This window comes from Equus przewalskii, chromosome 32 (genome assembly GCF_037783145.1).
Source record: "Equus przewalskii isolate Varuska chromosome 32, EquPr2, whole genome shotgun sequence".
Lineage (NCBI taxonomy): Eukaryota > Metazoa > Chordata > Mammalia > Perissodactyla > Equidae > Equus > Equus przewalskii.
In genome coordinates this window covers 3,630,267-3,653,062 of record NC_091862.1, presented here as the reverse complement: position 1 = coordinate 3,653,062, position 22,796 = coordinate 3,630,267, and the positions used below count along the sequence as shown (strand labels likewise).

Here is a 22,796-nt window from a genome sequence, read left to right as displayed (position 1 = left end):
CTTTGTCTTATCCTAGGTAGTAGCAGCCAGGAGTTAATATAAGGGGAGTTCTTTGGGAGAGGCTGGTGGAGGAGAGAAGGAGGACATTAGGGAGGGAGAGGAGCGAGAGAGGGAAGGACAGGTCTGAGGACAATGAGAGGAAGTAGATAAGGATATCCTTCCCTTAAAATTCAATTTCTAACTTTATCTCCCTTTGACGTGGAGACGCTAGAATTGCCACACACTGTAAACCAATTGTCACATAGGAATATGCTGCTTGCGATAATAAATGATGTCTTTGCCAGTTTAGAGGAAGACAAGTGAGTCTTCACCTCTTTTAAATATCATCTCATCTCTCAGAAATTGGGGGTACACGTCAAACTGATAAGGCCTGTTTTAGGTAGTATAACTAGATAAACAGAGCAGCTTCTTTAAAACAGTGACACACCACCCCCCCACGCACACACACACCCCTCCCGGAAGAACTCTAATATCCCCAGGGACTTATAACTCGAGGATGTAATGTTCCATGTTCCACTCAAGGAGAATAAAATCAGGAAGCACAGGGCTCTGAAAACATTCGGGGATGTCTCACGGATGATGCAAATGTAACACACGTCAGCACGAAGGACACCACTTTTTCGGTCTAATTTCTAGAGCAATCGCTCGCTTATGGGACGTCGCTGTACGTGGGGACTGTGGGATCCCTCGGATACCCGTGGCGGTGGCCCCTCCAGCTAGGTCCCTCCCTTCCTCTGCGGGAAGAGCTTTCATTCATCGCGGCTGTTCTCAGGGCTCTGCTCAGAACACACTAACATTACAGGGAAATGGAGATCTGCCATGAGGTTCATCACTATGGCACACAAGCCAGCCCCCGCAAGAAGTGGAAGGGGTTTGGAGGCCATGGTGTTTGGGTCTCCCCTCTGTCCAGCTCTCAGTATTTCGCGTGTCCCCGAGGGGCTGATGAGAGCCAGCATGGCTCCCACATAACCCTGGGCAGAGGGGCTCCAAGAGCAAAGGCTTGCACCGCGCATGCTGGGGGGCCAGGGCCCCCCCAATTCCTGAGTCATTCTGATGATGAAGCGCCTTGGAGACGGGACACATAGAATATAGCAGCGGCGGCAAGGCCCGTGCAGGGGTTCTCAGGCCGGCACCAACCCGGTCCTCGGTCCTACCCGGTGGGCGCCGGAGCGCAAGGGGCACGCGGGGCGCCGGGCTGTGCGCGGGGGCGCCTGTCCAGCTCCAGGAACGCGCTGCAAAGAAGGACAGAAAAGTCGCGGTCAGCCTGCAGTTCAGTAGCTGGGAAACAAAGGCGAAAACAAATGACAAGTAAACATCCAGCCACAGGAAGCCATTAAGGAGAGTGGGCGCTAATGAGCGCGCAGCGGGGCCCCGCCGCCCGCCGCGCACCCCGCCCGTCGAGGAAACGGCCGCCCGGCCCGGAGCCCCGCTGGCAGGCCGTAAACCTGCTGTGGTCTCCGTTCCCCTTCAAGTTGGGCCATTAGAAGCCGCAATTACTGTCAGTCCCAATAAGGAGACTCCAGGAGGAAAGAAAAGAAAATGGAGATTCTCGGATCTCGCACATTCTCACGTCCTCCCGGGCTGCCAATGGACACCCCAGCCTGGGGGTGGGGGGACTCCAGCAGCTCCAAGGTAGGGGCTCAGCCAGCTGTGTGCGAACGCGAAGAGGTGAGCATCGACCCACTGTCCAAGGAGCCTTTTGAAACAGTTTCTTGTAAAAATCAACCCTTTTGAATAACCAAATGTTCCTTTGTGCTCCCTTAAATTTCAAACCATTCTTTAAAATTTTTTCCAGGTAGCAGTGGTGTGGTCAAGCAAGGGTTAATGACCTCACTTTCGCTTTCCTGTTGAACTATTCAAGATGCCGTTTAGCTAGCTTTAATTTTTGGAGGGACCGTTCTTTCTCCGGATGGGTAGATCGGACAGGTGGCGCTCTCGCCCGCTGTCCCCGAGCATCCTCCGCAGATGCCCAGACTGAGGCCTCCACGGTGGTCGAGGTCCTTGCGGCAGCGACACCTGGCGGTCAGCCCGGCCCATCCCAGTCAAACCCCGCCGCGTCCGCTCCCAGTCGCTGGGGCCTGGGGCCCGGAGAACCCCACAGGGTCCTCCCTCCCCGGGTTCAGCACCAGACCACACACAGCGATGGGCTTATGAACTTAGAGAATTATGCAAAGGAACCTCCAACAGAACGCTGCCTTTTAAGCTTGTTTATCTTAAACATTTTAGAAAGTAGGTGGGAAAGTGGTTTAGGGTAAATTTCAGAAAGTCTGCATTATCTGCTTGGTCGAGCCAGCGTTTGCTAAGTACTATCTAAGACTTGAGAGTTATTTCTTTATATGTGATAAGTTCCCTTTATATATTATTTTTAGTTATAAACCAACATTTTTGGTTGGTCCTGACACTAAAACTACTCTATAAAATGAATTGGATTAGATGAATCCTTCAGTCCCTTCTGAATCTCAAATTTTAGATTTCTTAATAATTTTGTTTTAAAATATCACATTAAGATGTGTGCATGGTTTTAAAAAAATCAAACTTTTCAGAAGGGCTTAAAATAAAAAGCAACTGCCCTGTTTCACCCACCCCACCCACAAGCCAATAGAAACCACAACTTTTATCCACTTCTGTTAATAATTGTGTTGGAAAAACCCTAGTCCCCAATGGAATAAGCACCACCCCAGAAAAAGATTCACGACCCTTTGCTCGCTCTCTCTTTTTTTCTTTTTTTAGATGTATAGAAAGAGGTCTCCCTTTCTTTGTGAGTGACCCTGGCACCTCTCAGAAGAACGGAGGCATCCAGCGAGAATTTTCCTTACATGAATCATGAGTCCCCCAGAAAGTTTTCCCTTTTTCTTGAATAATAGCTCACTTGCATTGATTTCCCAAAATATGCAGCACCAGACCCTCATGGGTGTCCCCCGGACTCCTGACTTTATACCCTAGTATTCCTCCAGTTCCCTGAGAGGGACCTTCCAGTCACAGAACCATGGTGGCAATGAGGATTTAATTACCATGAGGAATTTTAACCCTCAATAGCCATAAATTGGACCACATATACCAGATTTGATAATCAAATTTTGGCCTTTTCTTTCAAATCAATATTTGGGGGAGATATTTCCCATATGAACACAGAAAGAAATCTATCAATATAATATTGTATTAAAGATATTCTTAAACTATGGCACATTATCTAAAACGTGGAAAAAGTTAAAAAGGTAGATGGCATTTCTTTTCAATGTCGGATATGAACACTGTTTAACAGCCTGCCTATGGATTATCTAAGTGGATGTATTTGGTTGGACTCACTTTTTACTATTGATTAAAGTTAAAGATTTAGTTGAAGTTACATATTCAGTTGTAGATTTCCATCCATTAGAGGTGCAGATTTCTGCCCAGGGGGAAAAGATAACCCCAAGGTTAAGGTTTATCGTCATTTAGGACATTAACCAGTTTTACATCTAATAGCAAATTCATTTCAGCATTTCTCCAACTGGCCACTATATAAATCTTCATACCTGAAATTCTCCTTTGAATCAATCTTCACGTCTTACTTATCGCCTTATTAATTAATTAGTTGAATGAAATCTTTGATACACTTTTTTTCACTAAGAAAAGTTTATCCATTTCTCCCACCCCCCACCCCTGCCTCTGGCAACCACCAATCTGTTCTCTGTATCTATGAGCTTAGTTTTTTGTTTTTTTTTTTTAATTCCACATGTAAGAGAAATCATATGGCATTTGTCTTTGTCTGTCTGACTTATTTCACTTAACATACTGCCCTCGGGGTTTATCCATGTTGTGGAAAATGGCAAGATTTCATTTTTTATGGCTAAATAATATTCCTCTGTGTGTGTGTACGCGTGTGCATGTGTGTATGTGTGTGTGTATAAACATCACAATTTCTTTATCCTTTCATCCATTGTTGGACACTTAGGTTGTTTCCACATCTTGGCTCTTGTAAGTAATGCTGCAACGAACATGGGGGTGCAGGTATATTTTGAAGTTAATGTTTTCATTTTCTTCAGATAATACCTGGAAATGAAATTGCTAGATCAAATGGTAGTTCTATTTTTAGTTTTTTGAGGAACCTCCATACTGTTTTCCATAGTGACTGCACCAATTTACATTCCCACCAACAGTGCACAAGGAAGGGTTCCCTTTTCCCCACATCCTTGCCAACACTTCTTATTTCTTGACTTTGCTAATAGCCATTCTAACATGTGTGAGATGGTATCTCATTGTGGTTTGGGTTTGCATTTCCCTGAAGACTAGTGGTGTTGAGCATCTTTTCATGTACCTGTTAACCATCCGGATGTCTTCTTTGGAAAAATGTCTATTCAGATCTTCTGCCCATTTTTTAATTGGATTGTTTGGTTTTTTGCTATTGAGTCATGTCAGTTCTTTACATATTTTCGATATTAGCCCCTTTTCAGATACATGATTTGCAAATACTTTCTCCCACTAACTATGTTGCCTTTTCATTTTGTTGATGATTTCTCTTGCTGTGCAGAAGCTTCTTAGTTCTATGTAGTCCCACTGGTTTATTTTTGCCTTTGTTGCTTTTGTTTTTGGTGTCAGATTCAGAAAATCATTGCCAAGACCCATGTCAAGGAGCTTACCACCTACATTTTCTTCTAGGAGTTTTGTGGTTTCAAGTCTTACATTCAAGTCTTTAATTCATTTGGAGTTAATTTGTGTGTGTGGTGTAAGACAGTGGCCCAGTTTCATTCTTTTGCATGTGGCAGTCCAATTTTCCCAACATCACTTATTGAAGAGACTGTCCTTGTATATTCTTGGATCCTTTGTTGTAAATTAATTGACCATAAATGTGTGGGTTTATTTCTATTCTGTTATTTCTCTATTCTGTTCCATAGATCTATGTGTCTATTTTTATGCTAGTACCACACTGTTTTAATTATTATAGCTTTGTAATAGAGTTCGAAATCGGGGAGCATGATGCCTCCAGCTTTGTTCTTCTTTCTCAAACTTGCTTTGGCTATTCAAGTCTTTTGTACTTCCATACAAATTTCAGGATTGTTTGTTCTGTTTCCATGAAAAATGCCATTGTAATTTTGATAGGGATTGCATTGAATCTGTAGATTGCTTTGGGTAGTATGGACATTTTAACAATATTAATTCTTCCCATCCATGAGCATGGAATATCTTTCCATTTATTTGTGTCTTCTTCAGTTTCTTTCATTGATGTCTTGTGGTTTTCAGTATATATGTCTTTCACCTCCTCAGTTAAATTTATTCCTCAGTATTTTATTCTTTTTGATGCAATTGTAAATGGGATTTTTCTTCTTAATTTCTCTTCCTGATGGTTCACTATTAGTGTATAGAAATGCAACGGATTTTCATATATTGATTTTTTTATCCTGCAACTTTACTGAATTTGTTGGTTAGTTCTAACAGTTTTTTATGGAGTCTTTAGGGTTTTCTACGTATAATATCATGTCATCTGCAAATAGTCACAGTTTTACTTCTTGTCCACTTTGGATGCCTTTTATTTCTTTTTCTAGTCTAATTGCTCTGGCAAGGACTTCCAATACTAGGTTGAATAAAAATGATGAGAGTGAGCATCCTTGTCTTGTTCCTGATCCTGGAGGAAAAGCTTTCAGCTTTTTGCCCTTAAGTATGATAGCTGTGAGCTTGTCATATATGGCTTTATTACGCTGAGTTACATTCCTTCTGTAACTGCCTTATTGAGAGTTTTCATCACAAATGGATGTTAAATTTTGTCAAATGCTTTTCCTGCACCTATTGAGATGATCATATGACTTTTACCCGTCATTTTGTTAAATGGTGTATCACATTGACTGATTTGCAGATATTGAACCATTCTTGTATTCCTGGAATAAATCCCACTTGATTATGGTGTATGATCCTTTTAATGTGTTGTTGTATTCGGTTTGTTAATTTTTTGCATCTATGTTCATCAGGGATATTGGCCTGTAATTTTCTTTTCTTGTTGCCTCCTTGTCTGGTTTTGGTCTCAAGGTAATGAGTTTGGAAGATTTCCCTCCTCTTTATTTTTTGGAAGAGTTTGAGAAGGATTGGTATTAATTCTTTGATGTTTGGTAGAATTCACCAGTGAAGCCATCTGGTCCTAGACTTTGGTTTCTTGGGAGGTTTTGGATTACTGATTCAATCTCCTTCTGCGTAATTGGTCTGTTCAGATTTTCTGTTTCATCATGATTCAGTCTTGGTAGGTTGTATGCTTCCGCAAATTCATCCATTTTTCTAGTTTGTCCAGTTTGTTGGCACATAATTGTTCATAGTAGTCTCTTATGACCCTTTGCATTTGTCTGGTAACAGTTGTTCATGTCTCCTCTTTCATTTCTGATTTTATTGATTTGAGTGCTCTTTGTGTTGGTGAACCTAGCTAAAGGTTTGTCAATTTTGTTTGTCTTTTCAAAGAACCAACTCTTCATTTCATTGATCTTTTCTATATGTTCATTATTTATTTGCGTGGGCACCATATTTTTAACTTTTTGAAAATTATACTTTAACAACATCTGTGATGTGCTCAGTAAACATTAATTGAAGCTCATTCATATCCAGGGTAAATACAGAATGCAGTATTCTTTGTGATGCAAATCTTTATGGACATAATCGAAAGAAAGAATGTAGCTGACAACTAGCTAAATTAAAATTATTTATTTTCTATTTGTACAATATTTAATAAAAGACACAAAAATTTTGCTGAAAAAAACAAAGGAAACTGCACGCATTTCCACTGTTTCATGTGTTCGCCATAATTATGGAAATTTAAAAATATTTAGATTCTCATTTTAAACGTGTATTGGTAAAAGTAAGTTGATGCATAAAATGAGGGGGGAGGAGAATCTCCTACTTGTCTAGAGTTTAAAGACTTAAAAAATAAACAGGATAATGTATGGAAAGGACATACGTTTTGGGGTCAGTCTAATTTGGGTTCATTTCTAAGCTCTATCCTTTGGGTAAATTACTTACTCTCCAATTCTCAGTTTTTTCAGCTGTTATCACTAGATTTGGTGATAATACTTCCTCTCAGGCTGTTCTGAGGATAAGATCTTGTCTGTCAAGTGCCTGGAGCTATCTGCCAGATGGTAGGAGATCAATGCATATTAAGTAATCCTTTTGCACTCCATGCGCCTTTAAGTTTTACCTACCAAGTTGTAGCAACTAAAACTTGAAGGCTAAAATATATAGAAAAATTACTACTATGTGCAAAATTGTTTTAAAATCTTAACACTTATCTATTTCACACATGAGCTGGGCTACAAATATTTTAAAGATTTGCTCAGGTTAATAAAAATAATGATGCAAACCAATAACCACGTAGCCATTAAAATCTTTACTATGTATTGCACCACACTCTTTACTCATGTGAACAGGATAATTTCATGCCTTCATTATTTACTGCTGTGTAACCAATGACCGCAGCTGAAGCAGCTTAAAACAGCACACATTTATGATCTCACAGTTTCTGTGAGTCAGAAATCTAGGGACGGATTGGGCAAGTCTTCTGCTTAGGGTCTCACAAGGTTGCAATCTAGCTGTTGGCCAGGCTGTGTTCTCATCTGGAGGTCTGCCTGGGGAAACATGCATATCCCTGTTCACCAGGATGTTGGCAGAATTTAATTTCTTTCAGTTATAGGATTTATGGAAGGTAGCTTCTTCAGAGTCAAAGGGATAGCAAGTTTACTAACAAGATCAAGTGGTTAAGTTCATGAGCTCCACTTCTGTGGCCCAGGGTTCACAGGTTCGGATCCCAGGCGCAGACCTAGCCCTGCTCGTCAAGCCATGCTGTGGCAGCATCCCACATAAAATAGAGAAACATTGGCATAGATGTTAGCTCAGGGACAATCTCCCTCAAGCAAAAAGAGGAAGATTGGTTACAGATGTTAGTTTAGGGCCAATCTTCCTCACATTGAAAAAGAAAATAGTGTTTAGGAGCTATATCTAGAGGCACTGTGCCTGGGTTCAAATTCCAGCTCTGCCACTCACATGCTGTGTGACTTTAATGTGTTACTTCACTTCTTTGAATTTCCATATTCCTCATCTTTAAAATGAAGTTGAAAATAACAGTGCCTACTTTAGACATTTTTCTGAGAACCAAGTTAATTGATACATACAAAGCATTCAGTGATGGGCTGACCTCCCCGTTTACATAGTAAGTCCTATGTAAGTGCTTGCCGTGACTATATTCTTAGCTATATGTCGACAATTTTGATTATGTAATGTCTAGACTCTGTGACATCTATTTGATTCCTTAAGGTCATTTAGCTTATTTCCCGTTATCAGCAAAGTTCCGAATGGCTGAAGGGGCTGGATCGTTAAGTTAAATATAGGAGAGAGATCACTCCTAAGGCTTCAGTGATGCATTAGTGACGGGATAAAGAGAGCTGATCCTGATCTTCCTTTTTAGTATGATTCTGAAAGATACACACATACATACACATATGATACATATGCACGTGTCTCATGCATTCATTTGTGCAAAATAATAAAGGCAGATTTAATACCACTACGACTAGCAAAATGCACTCTACCGTGAGTCATGAAAATAGTGATGCGAATTTAAATAGACTGTCTCACTTTGATTCTGATCACTCTTTTTTGGGGTACAATATAATTTTTCGTGGTATGGTCTTCTCCATTGAGTTCAGCTTCACAGGAAATTGTATACTAGATCCTGACACAAAACAAAGTTTTCACCAAATAATGAGTTATTATTTGTAAGCAGAGCCTATGAAATTAATATTTCTTGTGCACCTAACAGATGCAAAATGGCAAAAGACATAGAACTTTCTATTATTTTGAAAACCATTAAATTATTTCTGGTACCAGAAATAATTATTCAATTATAGTCAGTTTTTTCCATTACTGATACCCATATATTTTTATTGATTATCTATTTGATATAAATGTCCTCAAGTATAATTCTTAATAGAAAAAGGCCCACCTGAAAAATATTTGCTGAAAATAATGAATAATATGATGTTTCAAATCTCATCAAGATCTGCCAAATGGTAGCACCTTGACTTAATTCTCAGTTCCTTCTAAATTATTTACAATTATTAGATTAAAATTCTTCAAGTTAATGATTTTATTTTGGCAATTTTTGACTCTCTGAGAGAGCAAGTGTGTAGAGCTGTAATTCTGTAACAAAGGCGAGTAGATAATTCCAGAAATGGGAAAGATTATAATCTGCCCTCTTCAGGCTTAAAACATGGGATCCTAAAATCCTAAATCAGGGTCTTCTTTCCTGGGGGTGGAGGTGGGAAACGCACTCTTCGGTAGACTGAGCTGGGCTGGGGCTGGTGTCTTTCATTTGGGCTTCAATACACTGGCCGTTGCAAGTTCTGTGTGGAACAACCCCAGAGCTCCTTGGAAGGAAGCCTCATGTCACAATCCTTCCAGAATCGATGGGCTGATGTCTGTGGCCAACTCTTCCTAAAATACCTTGCTCTGCGCTTCTCCAGGTCTTTTCTCTTAACTGGAGATTTACGGCTCTTAGCAACAAATGCCATCATCAGTATGCGATGGATGAGAAAAATAAGTGAGTTGCACACATGATCATAGCTACTTGGAAAGAAAAAAAATGGGCATTGGGCTTTCCCTCCAAAGACAGTGGTGCCCAGCAAACATATTTGCAGGCCTGGTCTTGAAACACATAGTAATAGAACCTACATTTCAGGGGCTTGAGGAGGAAGGGGAGGCAGCAGGCCATCCGGGGCTGCCCTGGTCTCCACTCGACCTACTAATCCTAAATTACACTTTTTTGCTCTGCTATTTCAACAATCTGCGTGACATTAATATCTATTAATTTGGCTAAATGTGGAAGTCCAGATCCTTTCCATGAAAGAAAAAAAATCATGGAAAAGTCAAAATAAATTCAAATTTAGCAGTTTAGCACAATAAAACTCAAAATCACATACCCTTTAAAATTGTGATGATATTCTAAGTCCCCGGCAAAAGAACTTCAAAACGGAAATGTCAAAAGCAAATCAATTAAATATACTATTGAGGAAATAATCCATTTTTAAAGTTCAGGTAATTCAAACAATATACATTTATTAAGAGCCGTAAATATATTCGTGTCGTAAGTGTAATTAAGTACTGAAATAACCATGTAGCGTGATATTGTTTGAATACCATGTTGGTGACTCCCAAGTGTGTCCCTGAGCCCCTGAAGGAAGGAACCCTATTGTCCTACGTCATCTGTCTCTCTAGGTGCCAGTTCTTCTAGGTATAAGGTACAAGTCCTTCCCTGAACGGATTGAAAAATTCCTCCTCCTTCCTACTTCCTTATAAAGCCCTACGAATCCATCCTCTTTAGATTCCTCCAGCATTAAATAAGGTGTTACGTGGTAATGATAAAAATAATTATGTGGGCCCTCAGTGTACTACAAAACATCCTTTTTTCTATTTCAGTGCAATGTATTTAGCTTACCCACAGAAAATAAGACAAAAAGAATAGTTTTGCCTTTTGCCAAATGACACTGCCTCCCTCTCAAATAGGTCTGAATTGAAGGTGTGACTCATTGTACCAGAGAGAGAGGTTCTGGAAACCCTAGGGGCAATGTAAATAGCATCCTAAATAGTGAGCGAGGAAATGGTGAGTCATTTTCTAAGTTGGAAATTCACTCTAATTATGTTTCTTGTAAACATAACTGTATAAAATCTATCGAACCTCTCAGGTCAATTTTTACAATGTGTTTTAAAGCAAAGCCTCCGCCATCACAGACGAAGGTCCTTGGCTTTTGTGCCTTGAGGAAATTACAGGACAATCTGATAAGGATGACGTGAGCTAGCAGAGGTCATGCTTCCAGAAGCTTGTGTGAAGAGAATCTCAGAAGGTGATAGCAAGTGAGACCCAGAGAGGGTCTGCTCCAACCCCTCCCACCCTCTCCCCTTCCCTTACGTCCACATTTATCAGAGGTGGAAACTGAGGCTGAAATGAGTGAGGCCTGAGGAAGCCCAGAACTTAAAATACTAAAATTCAGATCTCTCCATAGTCCAATTAGAATAGACTGTACAGTCTGCGGGATGGTTTTAGAAAGAAATTCAGGAACTTTTTCTGGAGGTTGAGCCTTGAGTAGGAGCCTACAAACTAAGGAAGCTTGGCTTTTCCCAAATTGTGGTAAATATCATAGATACAAGAAATATGCATTCCATTCACCTCTAATTAATAAGAAGACAGATTCCTTTAGTGATTAGAAATTGTTAAATATTGTTACAGAAAGGCATTGTTTCTGCAGCATCTCGTTCAGACAGACAGCGATGGGTGGAAAGAGCCCTGGGGATTGAGGCTGCTGGACACAGGGCACATCTCCTTACCAGGAAAATCAAGGATTGGACGAAATAACCTCCAAGCTCTGTTTAACTCTACAATTGCACAAATTTTAAGATTTTTCACATCTTTGGTCATGAGAAAAATGAGATAACTAAATGAGTCCATTAGAGCCTTTAAGATCTTCAATAAATCAATCTCAGAGACAGAAATGTTCGCCAAAAAACATGTATTTTAACTCCCAGAAGTATCAAAAATTGACCAACAATATTTGCTGAATATTATTAAACACTTTAAACCTTTGTGTTAGAAGTCGATGTTTTCTCCTATTTTTACTCTCAATACCACTGTTGAATCTGCTTTAATGTTGGCATGCTCTTTTGAGGAGAAAATCCATTCTTTCATGTCCAGAAACATTTGGTTAGAGACCTTTTTATAATCTCCTCATTGGAACACGGTTCAAAGTCTACTGCATTTCGGTAATTATTTGCCCTCCATGAAAACATAGGCATTAATCAGGTATTAGTATAAATTCCACACAAAATGCAAACCCTTTGTAGTCAGCACACTTCCTTAGAATATTTCACAAAGAGTTCGCCTACAGCCTTAAAAAGGAGGACAGGAAAAACGCCAGTTGCAGCCTTCCAGCTCTCCTGAGAGGCTCCCTGTCAGAAATTGCTCGAGGAGAGGGGAATAAGGGGTAATTTTCCTTTAAAATGGAGAGGAGTTTCTTTTAGAAAGGAAATTCCCGAGGAAGTTGTTTGAAAACAAATAACTGTTCAGGAGGAAGCCAGCAAAAGGTGGGAAGAGCCTCTCTTTGATTCCCCAGTCTGTGTATTTGGGCCGAGACGCAGACAACATTTTATGCACATATTAATAGAATGCTAATGAGCCTCCTGCGAGGGCAGTGGTATTTGACACTGAGTATTGTCAACAGAAAGGCTTTTGGGTGTATTTTTTTTTAATCCCATCAAGGTACCTAGAAGGGGGTGGGGCAATGTTGGGGAAGGCAGGAGATCCTGGTGTCTGGGAATGAATTCCTGGTTTGACTTCCAGTGGGGTGGAGAGCAAAGTGATTTATGGAATTATCTCCACATCAAGGAGTTTTCTGGAAGGTGTAAACCTGTCCTTCAAAGTCTTCAGGTGGCTGTATTTACTTAACCCCATTCTCCTCCCCGGGAGCAGGGGTTCTCAAACTTGCCTGGGCCCCAGAATCACCTGGAGGGCTTCTTGCAGCAGTTTGCACCCCACGCTTTGATTCCACAGGTCTGGGTGGGACCCGAGACTCTGCATTTCCAACGGGTTCCCAGGGAACGCCCACGCCGTGGGTCCAGGGATCACTCTGGGAGACCCACTGCTCTCAAGCATTCATTTTGCTTCTCAGATACGCCAAAGCTTTCACGGCTCCCAAAAGGGGGGCAGCAAACTGGAGCATTCACTACCTGTGGGATAAGGAATTATGCGCCTTCAGCGCAGTGGAAGGAAACCCATGAAGCTCCACTGGGTGAAACCTGTGGGGTGGGGTGGGTGGGGTGGGGTGAAGGCTCGGAGGCAGAGGAATCCATGCTTTCCAGCCCGGGTGTTGTGTGGTCGTCTTTTTTATACAGAGTGTTCCCTGGCAGAGTTAGAAAAGCCATTAACCACAGAGTATGCCTTGCAGTGAGCTGTAGACACACTCAAGAGAAATTCTAATTGCTTTCTATTCACGCATCCTTTCACTGGTTCGAAAATGTTTATTAAATTCCTCTTCTGTGGCTGGCACTGTTGTGGGCTTTGGGGAAACATTGGGGAACAAAACTGATAAACTCCTTCATGGAGCTTCAGTGGGGGCAAACAGAAACAGAATGAGTCAGTAATCCCATAGTGTGTTAGAAGGTGACTGGGAAAAGCAGGGAAATTTGGGGAGTGTGGAGCAGGGAGCCACCGAGAGGGCAGCTAAGCGGCGTGGCCAGCCGCGTCCATCACGAGGCGGCAGGTGAGCACGGATGTGAAGGAGGTGAGGGAGGGAGGAGGCAGCCCTGAATCGGGATCTACCGGGATGCTCAGAAGGCAGACAGGAGGCCAGACGGCAAGCGGGCCGGACAGGGAGCCACCGGCCCAGACTGAGTGTGGCTGCTGTGTGGATCAGACCACAGTGGCCCAAGGTGGAGCAGGGCCAGTAACGAGGGTGTCACACTGTCCAGGGGAAGGCGATGCTGGCTGGGGCCGGGGGGGGAAGGCGATGGAGCGACAAGGTTCCGCATCCACTGAAGAGCCGTGAGATTTGTATATGGAGAGAGAGGAAGTGTTGTCAAGGGCGATCCTGTTTTGTGATTTCCTTAGTACAAGCACTCAAGAATATACCCAAAGGAGTCAGTGCATGATCTGTTAGAGAGGGTACTATTTCTTAGTGCCTCCCTAACAAAGTAGCACGAGCCGGTGGCCGAGAACAACAGAGGAGGATCCTCGCACAGTGCTGGTGGCCGGAAGTGCTCCCTCCCAAGGCTCTGGGGAGGGGCCTCCTTGCCCCTTTCAGCGTCTCGTGCTGTAGACCGTCTCTGGCATTCTCTGTCTCCGTCCTGACATGGCCTTGCCCTCTGTGCATGTGCCCAGATGTCCCCTTTTTATGAGGACACAAGTCATACTGGGTTAGGGACAACCCCACCCCAACTCCAGCAGGACCTCATCTTAACTAATTACATCCTCAATGACCCTATTTCCCAAGAAGGTCACATTCTGAGGTCTTGGGGTTAGGATGTCAATGTACCTGTTTTGAGGGGACAGTTCAGCCCGTGACAGAGAGCTTATTCACAACTCCCAGATAGAAGATTCTCAAATCCTCTGTGGGTGCACTTGTTCACTGTCCCAGGCTCTCCCTCCACCACCTGCCCAGGGCAGCTGATAAATAGGCATTTTGTTGCCTGTGACCCATGCTGGGGTTCTCTTTGAATGTGATGTCTTCCCACAGCTTCACAAAAGTGCCCCGGCCTGTCATTTTGGGAGATAGGAGCATTTCAGACATATCCCAGCTGCCGAATATGCTTTATTAAAAAGAAACCCAATATAACTACAATTGAGGACACCCTAACAGCAATAGGCAAAGACACATGGAAGCATTCAACTGGGAATTATTAACTATGACCTTGTTAACAGTCTGCTGCTAAAACTCTCCTGTGGCTCGTTATCTGACCCAGAGTAAAAGCCAGCGTCCTTTCCAGGTCCTATTGATATCGACCCTGATGTCAGTTTCCCCACATTAAACCCAGCATATATGGGGTTAAAACTAAAACACTCATTCCCTGCTTACTCTCTGGCTTCCTGGCTCCAGAATCCGCTATCCTCCATGGAGACAGACACCATCAAGGACAAGCACCTGGACCATCTCCTCCCCACAAAGAGATACGGGCTGGTGGGAAAGCTGCTGACCAGCAAGGTCATGAGCTCCCTCCTCTCTGCAAGTGTCTCAAGGCCAAAGATAGGCTGGTGGGAAAGCTCCGACCAGCAAGGCCATATGCTCCCCCTCCCCTACCTAAAACCCCAAATAAAAACCCTTCCTTTTGGCTTTTCGGGGAGTTTGGGATTTCAGCGTTAGCTGCCCTCTCTCCTTGCTCAGCACTGTGCAAAAATAAAATTCCTACTTTCTTCCACCACACCCGGTGTCAGAGATTGGCTTGCTGCACAACAGGTGCATGAACTCATTTCAGGTTCGGTAACACTATAGGCACATTATCCGCACCCCTGTCCCCTGCCCACCACGTCTCTGCCTCTCTACCCTCCGCACCCATTGATGTCTTTGTTGTTCCTCACACACTACACAACCCAGGGCCTTGGCACTTGTTGCTCCTCTGCTGAAATGGTCAGACCCAGAGACCCATAGGGTCGTCTTCCTCTCCTCTTCAAGCCCCCCATGATGGTTCCATTTTAAATCGCAGCCCTTTCCCCAGCACCCCAAATATCCTTTAACCTGCCTCATTTATTTCATAGCATGTATCCCTTCTGATCACACCACCTAATTTATTTATTCATCTTTGTGTTTTATTTTTTATTTTCTGTCTCTCATCGGTACAAAGTGGACTCCCCAAAAGCGGGGATTTCTCTCTCTCCCTCACCAGATACGTGGCAGGCTAGGAGACGCTTAATAAATATTGGTTGAATGAACGAAATGAAAATATCTGCTCCATGAAAACATGAGGTTACTTGAGAGTAGACTTTCCCTCCAAAGGCATCAGTTAATTGTCCTTAATTGTTTTATTTTCCACAGGAGCTTCTTTTCCAAAGCTGCTTTAAGCGAGCACTAAGCTCGAGGAAGCAGGAAGCAGACAGATGCAGCTACTCCCCAGCGCTGAGACGGAACGGACTGGCCAGGACTCAGCCCGCCATGAAGATCCGCTGGGTGGCACAGCAGAGGTGCAGAAGGCAGCCACACAGGTGGCAAGTCCGGGGGCTCAAAGCGGAAATCTGGACGGGAGTCCCAGCTCCGTCCCTTCCTATGTGGCCCTGCATGCGCGTCTTGGCACTTGAAGCCTCGCCTCCTTGTCTGCAAAATGATTAAGTGAGATAAACACGGTCATCCTCATTGCTCCCTGATTCCGCATCTGCAAGTTTGCCTACTTGCTAAAAAGTATTTGTAACCCTCAATTCCGTGTTTGTGGGACTCCTGATCATTTGTGACATGGGCAGAGCAGCATAAGATCTGAGTTGCTAGGCGTGCACGTTCCCAGGTGAGGCCAAAGGAGGCTGTGCCCTGCCTTCTTCTTTCAGCTCCCATGCTCCATGCCTGTCCTTCTGGAAGCCTATTTAGTGCCATAGCCTTTTTGCATTTTTGTGTTTTTTCTTGATGATTTCCCTGTCTAACGTGGCCCGCCAGCCTAGTGCTGAAGTGCTGTCTGGTCCTCCTAAGCACAAGAAGGCTGTGATGTGCCTTAGGATGGAGAAGATCTGTATGTGAGATAACCTCACTCAGGCATGAATTCTGTGCTGTTGGCCATGAGCTCAGTGTTAATGAATCTACTAGATGTGTTAAATAAAGCGTCTTTACACAGAAACACACATCAAACAAGGCTGTGTGTTGGATCAGTTGATGAAAATACTGGGACCAGAGGCTCAAACGAACTTAACTGTATTTCTCCTAGGAACAACGCTTCAGTATTCACTTGTCCAGGGTCTGTGGAGACTTTATAGAACATAACAGCTGTGGAGAATGAGAATCGACTGTATTTTTTCCAGACATCCACACCTTGTGCGGACAAGGCTGAGCTGATCTTTCTCTCCTTCATCTGCGAGCCTGCTCAGCCCGGCATAGGCTGGTGCCAGGTGTCAACACGTGTTGTGATGGAATAAATCAATGAATGAGAGCCTTCTGTGAATTTCAGGGTGCTCTCCAACATTTAGAGACTCCCCATAAACTAAAATCAGTAAGCATTTCTCCCCTTCTTTCTTTTCTTGACATCATTTGCTTGTACAGTTGGATTCCCACAAGAGCCCACTACATCTCTCCAAACCACCTGTTGTTGACTGGAAAAACCACAAAGATTTTTTGTCTATTCTGCAGTCTTTTGGTGCATCAACCTTTTTCAGCAGTTGGCTGAGTCAAAAACAACACATCTATCTGGACACCCATGTTCATAACAGCATTATCCACAATGGACAAAAGGTGGAAGCAACCCCCCCAAGTGTCCATCAAAGGATGGATGGATGGATGAATGGATAAACAAAATGTGGTCTATAAAGACAATGGAATATTATTCAGCCTTCAAAAGGAAGGGAATTTTGACACATGCTACAACATAGATGAACCTTGAAGACATTACGCTCAGTGAAATAAACCAGTCACAAAAAGACAAACACTGTATGATCCCACTTACATGAGGACCCTAGAGTAGTCAAATTCATAGAGACAGAAAGTAGAATGGTGGTAACCAGGCGTTGGGGGGAGGGGAGAATGGGGAGATGGTGTTAATGGGCACAGAGTTTCAGTTTTATAAGATGAAAAACTCTTTTTTCACACTTAAAACTCTTTTTTAGAGTTATGGGGATGTATGGTGGTGATGGTTGCACAATAATGTAATGTTCTCGGTGCCACAGAACTGTACACTTAAAAATGGTCACGATGGTAAATTTTTTTTCTAAGGAACTTTGTGTGTGTGTGTGTGTGTGAGGAAGATTGGCCCTGAGCTAACATTGGTGCCAGTCTTCCTCCACTTTGTATGTGGGATGCCACAACAGCATGGCTCATGAGTGGAGTAGGTCTGTGCCCAGAATCCAAACCCACAAACCCTGGCCACCAAAACGGAGTGCACAGAACTTTAACCACTCAACCATGAGGCTGGTCCCACAATGGTAAATTTTATATGTATATTTTACCATAATTTTAAAGTTTTTTAAGAAAGAAAAAATCCCCATACAAATGAATATTCAACAGAAATGGATAGTATGATTTAAAAAATTACAGAAGAAAAAATTACCCAGTTAGGTGGAGAGAGGAGCTAGAATTTTCTACGAATTTGTTATTTCTCTACTTTCTTGAGCTAAAAGAATCCTCTGACCTCTTGCTCTGCTTTTTCACAGCCTCCACAATGTAGCAGGCAGGGCTTATTTTGGCTCAGGCCCTCTTGTTTTGACTGTGGCCCCAGGGCCTGAAGTGCTGATTGCATCACCAATAGTCGGTCAAGAAGACCAATGAGTGCCCAGGCTGTGCTGGGAGCACACGCAGAGGTCAGCTGTTAGCTCAGGATGCTCCAAGGGGAGAGTTCCAACTTATGAGCTCTCAACCACAGGGCTTAACACCTGGGTTGTACTGCAAAACCTTTCAGAGTCAACTCTTGCTTGTGACCGTAGGCTCAAATTGCATTCATCATGGACCCTAAGGAGTTCCCCCAAATTCATGGAACCAGATGACTTGGGTAGTAGCAACTAGCATGAGCCACAAAGCTAGCAAAGTTCAAAAAGTGGTTTTATGTGTGTGTGTGGATCGTATTGGGAGTAGATGAAAAGGTTTCTGAATAGGATTGGATGGGGCGGAGGTAGGGGGGTGGTAGACTCAACGTTCCTGTGGAAGGTTGGTAGTATTTAGTATGCTGTATTTTGAAGAAAGAAAAAACTAGAGGTTAGGTCCTTCATCCCAAATGTCTCCGGCATCATTCTAAAAACACTACTAATTTGAGATTTATTTCAGCTAGAAAGCAGCTTCATACACACACACACACACACACACACACACATCCACGCACAGAAGCCTATGTGAGTGGAAATGTCTTTAATTAGACTTTTTCTTCCTAATACTGAAACCAGCAAACAGCCATTGATGATTACATAGCTAGGAACTAAAGGTTTTTTTCCTTTTTGCAATTACTGATTATAGCATTTAGTTGTTCCCCTGCCCGTTGGTAACTGTGCTGTTTAGGCAACATGCTGTCTGACTCCCACTAGATTCATAGAGATAACATCTCCCCGGAACCTGGGTCACCATGGTAATGGGTATGTGAGCTGTTTTTCAGAAATTAGAACCCCTTGTCCACTTCAGGCTGGTTGAGACCACCAACTCATCAGCTGGGCTGCACAGATGCCCAATAAATGACCTTTTGATATCAGGAGGCTGAAAATTCCACCCTCAGATCATGCTGATGCCGCCATTTTGTGAACATGGGTCCTATGAAGAGCCATGGAGCCTGACTACGCTTGCACAGATCATCAATTACCTCACCTCTCCTCACCTCCAATCATCTATCTCCACATTCAGACCACCTTGCTCCCCATCCCATAAACATCCCTGAGTCCCCATTTTTGAGGAGGCAGATTTGAGATTCATTCTCCTGTTTCCTCACTTGGCTGCCTTGTAATTAAACCCTTTCTCGGCTGCAATCTCATCATCTCGGTGTTTGGCTTTCAGGGTGATGGGCAAAAATGAACCTGGTTTGGTAACAATGCCTACCTAAAATTAATCAACTGAGAAGGAACCTTGAGCTAGCAAGGAGAAAAATATTAGAGCTTAGATAGGTTGGAGATGTTTAGGCAGCCTCTCTGGGGAACCTTGAGAAAGGGAATTAGGAAGAAGCCAGTCATGGTCAGCCTCTACTTCAAAATGGCACAGAGGCCTGCCCAGGGGCAGGGCTGGACCCTGGGCCTGAGGACTGTAAGGGAGAGGGTGGCAGGGTCTGGCGAGACCTTATTCAACCAAAGACAGTGAGGAATAATAACAGGCCTGGAGCTGAACATTGGCTCCGCCACCAGAAGTGTCCTGGTCACTTCTCCAACCTCTCTGAGCCTCTAAGTTCTCATCCAGGAAATGGGTCTAAATAAAAACCAACCAGAAGGGCTTTTCTGACAACAAAATGCAATGAAGTTACTTTCTAAAGCACATTAAAGGCAGCAAACAAGAGCCAATGTGAAAGCACAATGAACAACAGGGTACCTTTCTCTTCTGATATTCAAGGTCCTGTTGAAAGTCGAGAGCATGCATTTTCATCTGTATCTGTTGCTTCTCCATTTTCTCATGGAGCAGATTCTTGGACGTCACATACATAGCATTTCTTAGTCTGTGCTTGTCCTTGTGGAACTCAAGGTCGTGCTAATATTCCATTACAGAATTAGGAATTAATCAAAAGAATGCCCACAGCACAAGGGAATTTTCCTGGGAGATAGATTGCCCTATATTTTGATTCGGGTAAAGGTTCACAGATGTATAGAGTTGTCAAAAGTCACTCATTGGCACACTTAAAATGTGTGAACTTTATTGCGGGTAAATTACACCTCATAATGTTGATTAAGTACATGATTTTTAAAAATAATAAAATAAAATATGTCCCTACCCTCCTATTCTATGTCATAGATGATTCTTCAGTTAAGAAAAGTTCTGAGTTCTATATGGACAAGCCTTAACTATAAGGAAATAAGACTAATATCCATAAGCAGGCATGAAAACCAGCCGTCTTATTTTAGGATCGCATAGTCAAAAACTGAAAAAATGTAATGTAGTATACGATCTATTGCCATGGATAATTTAGAATCAGAACTAGATTTATCCCTTTGACTTAATCTTGAAAAATTACATATTTGGGACCAGGAAGCAGATAGAAGAAAAACTAGTGTATGCACAGATATCTTCTGACCACCTGTGGTGCCTCTTTACCCTCATTCAGGGCAAATTAGGGGGAAAGACTTGAAGTCTTCACTTTCCCAAACTTACAACACTTTTTTTCCTAATAGTCAGCAGGCTGCAGAAACAAAACTTGACTGTGGATCCACCAAGCCCATGAATACTCTTATCCAGAAGAGAAGTATTTTGTCTTAGATCAAATTGAAACCGGCTCAACACAAGGTTGACATAAGGGAAGCCATATTGTAGAAGAGAGACCGTGTCGTAACTTTGAATGACCTCTGACCAACTAACCCAGCTGGATTCGCACCCTCCAGGAGATCCACCTGTTCTGTAGATGTTACAACCCCTGCTAGTGCTTATATCTCCCAGCTGCGATAAGACGATAACTTCGTTCTTTTGAGATCCTTAGGAATGTGATGACGCCCAAACAGAAAGTCTATGCTGATAGCCATCATCAATGACAACTCAAAGATCTGGTGAAGGGAACTCCCAGTCTGTAACAGCAGAGGGTCAACATTCCTAACCCCTCCCCTATAACCCACTGGCTTGTATAACTGCTTCAAGATTCTGTGCCTCCCTTCAGATGGTTCTTTTGGACATTAGTCGGCCATCTTCCCTCTTGCTAGCAAGCTGCAATAAAGTGCCCTTTCTCTGCCATCATCTCGCCTCTTGACGATTGGCTTTTGTCCCGTGGTGAGCAGATTGTGCCCTCTGTGCAGTAACGAAAACTTTTCCTTAACATCCCTTTCAGAGGTGGGAAGAATCACCATTATTTAAATCCAAATAAATAAAGTTCAAGGAGCCAATTGTGTCAATGCACTTTAAATTCCTACTGCTTTTGTCCCTTTTAATCCTTTCACTTCAGAGGAAATTAATCTCAGTGATTCCGTTGTGATCAGAAGACAAATTCTGTGTGATTTCAATTCTTTTGGATTTTTTCAGGTTTGTTTCATGTCCTCCCAGGGTATGGTCTGTTCCATGGGCACTTGAAGGAATGTGTGTTCTGCCGTTGTTGGGTGGAGTGTTCCATACATGTGAATTCCATCTGTTGGTTCGTGGGGTTGTTGAAGTTATCTCTATTCTTGGTGATTTTCTGTCCACTTGTTCCACCCATTGTTGCGAGAGATGAGTTGAAGTCTCCAACCACAATTGCGAATTTGTCTATTTCTCCTTCCACTTCTATTCATTTTTGTTTCACATATTTTGCAGCAGAACAAAGGAAATTATGCAGATAAGAGCACAAGTCAATGATCTTAAAAACAGGAAAACAATAGACAAAATCAGTGACACAAAGAATTTGTTCTTTGAGAAGATCGATAAAACTGACAATAAAATCTCCAGGCCCACGTGGTTGCAATGCAGCATATGCATTTTCATATATTTAGGATTGCTATGTTTTCTTGGTGGATCAACTGTTTTATCACAATATAACATCCTTCTCTGTCACTGGCAATTTTCTTTGCTCTGAAGTCTAGTTTACCTGATATTAACATAGTTACTCCTGATTTCCTTTGATTAATATTTGCATGACATATCTTTTCTCCATCCTTTTACTTTGAAGCTGCCAATATTATAATATTTACAGTGAGTTCCTTGTAGAAAGCATACAATTGGGTCATGTTTTAAATCCGTTCTGATGATCTCTATTAATTGGTGTATTTAGACCATTTACGTTTAATGGTAATTAATGATTTTTTTTTTAGGGCTTAGGTCTACCACTTTACTTTTGCTTTCTTTTTTTTTGTTTCTCTGTTTCCTTTTCTCCGCCTTCCTGTGAATTATCTGAACCTTTTTTAGAATTCCAGTTTGATTTAACCATAGTGGGTTTTTTTGTTTTTGGGTGTTTTTTTAAAGATTTTCTTTTTCCTTTTCCTCCCCAAAGCCCCCTGGTACATAGTTGCATATTTTAGTTGTGGGTCCTTCTAGTTGTGGCATGTGGGATGCTGCTGCAGCATGGCTTCATGAGTGGTGCCATGTGCACACCCAGGATCTGAACCGGTGAAACCCTGGGTTGCTGATGCAGAGCGTGCAAACTTAACCACTCGGCCACGGGGCTGGCCCCAACTATACTGTTTTTGAGTGGATCAATTTACATAGCTTATTTAGTGATTGTTCCAGGTATGACACTATGTATATAGAATGTATCAGAGTCTCCTGGCGGTGTCTTTGTGCAGTTTGAATGAAGTATAGAGACCTCACCTCCCTTTAAGGTCCCCCCCCCCCCCGCTTATAAAATAATTGTCTCAAATATTTCCTGTATGCACATTTAGAACCACGTCAGACAGTGTTATACTTTTTGCTTCGACCATCAAACATAATTTAGAAAACACAAGAAGAGAAGAAAACCCTACCATATTTACCCACATTTTTTTTCTTATTGTGCCCTTTCTTCTTTCTTCATGTTCCAAGGTCCTTCTAATATAATTTATTTCATTTTCA

At 42.5% G+C, this 22,796-nt stretch overlaps 1 protein-coding gene and 1 long non-coding RNA gene across 14 annotated transcripts in view; one reads left to right on the top strand and one right to left on the bottom strand.

Annotated features, from left to right (window-relative positions):
* The window catches only part of LOC139080834 (uncharacterized), a 97,899-nt gene that overhangs the window by 52,943 nt on the left and 22,160 nt on the right, over positions 1–22,796 (bottom strand). For all 13 annotated transcript variants that reach the window (XR_011535659.1, XR_011535657.1, XR_011535658.1 and 10 more), the window contains exon 3: positions 1,155–1,232. Coding sequence is in view for 10 of the 13 variants with exons in the window: in XM_070603305.1 (XP_070459406.1) it covers positions 1,155–1,232 (78 nt within the window). In the remaining 3 variants the exon portion in view is untranslated. The remainder of the gene's footprint in view (positions 1–1,154; positions 1,233–22,796) is intronic.
* LOC139080836 (uncharacterized) lies at positions 840–21,017 on the top strand. Its single transcript, XR_011535660.1, has 2 exons — positions 840–1,668; positions 15,522–21,017. It is a non-coding gene; the product is annotated as an uncharacterized lncRNA (long non-coding RNA).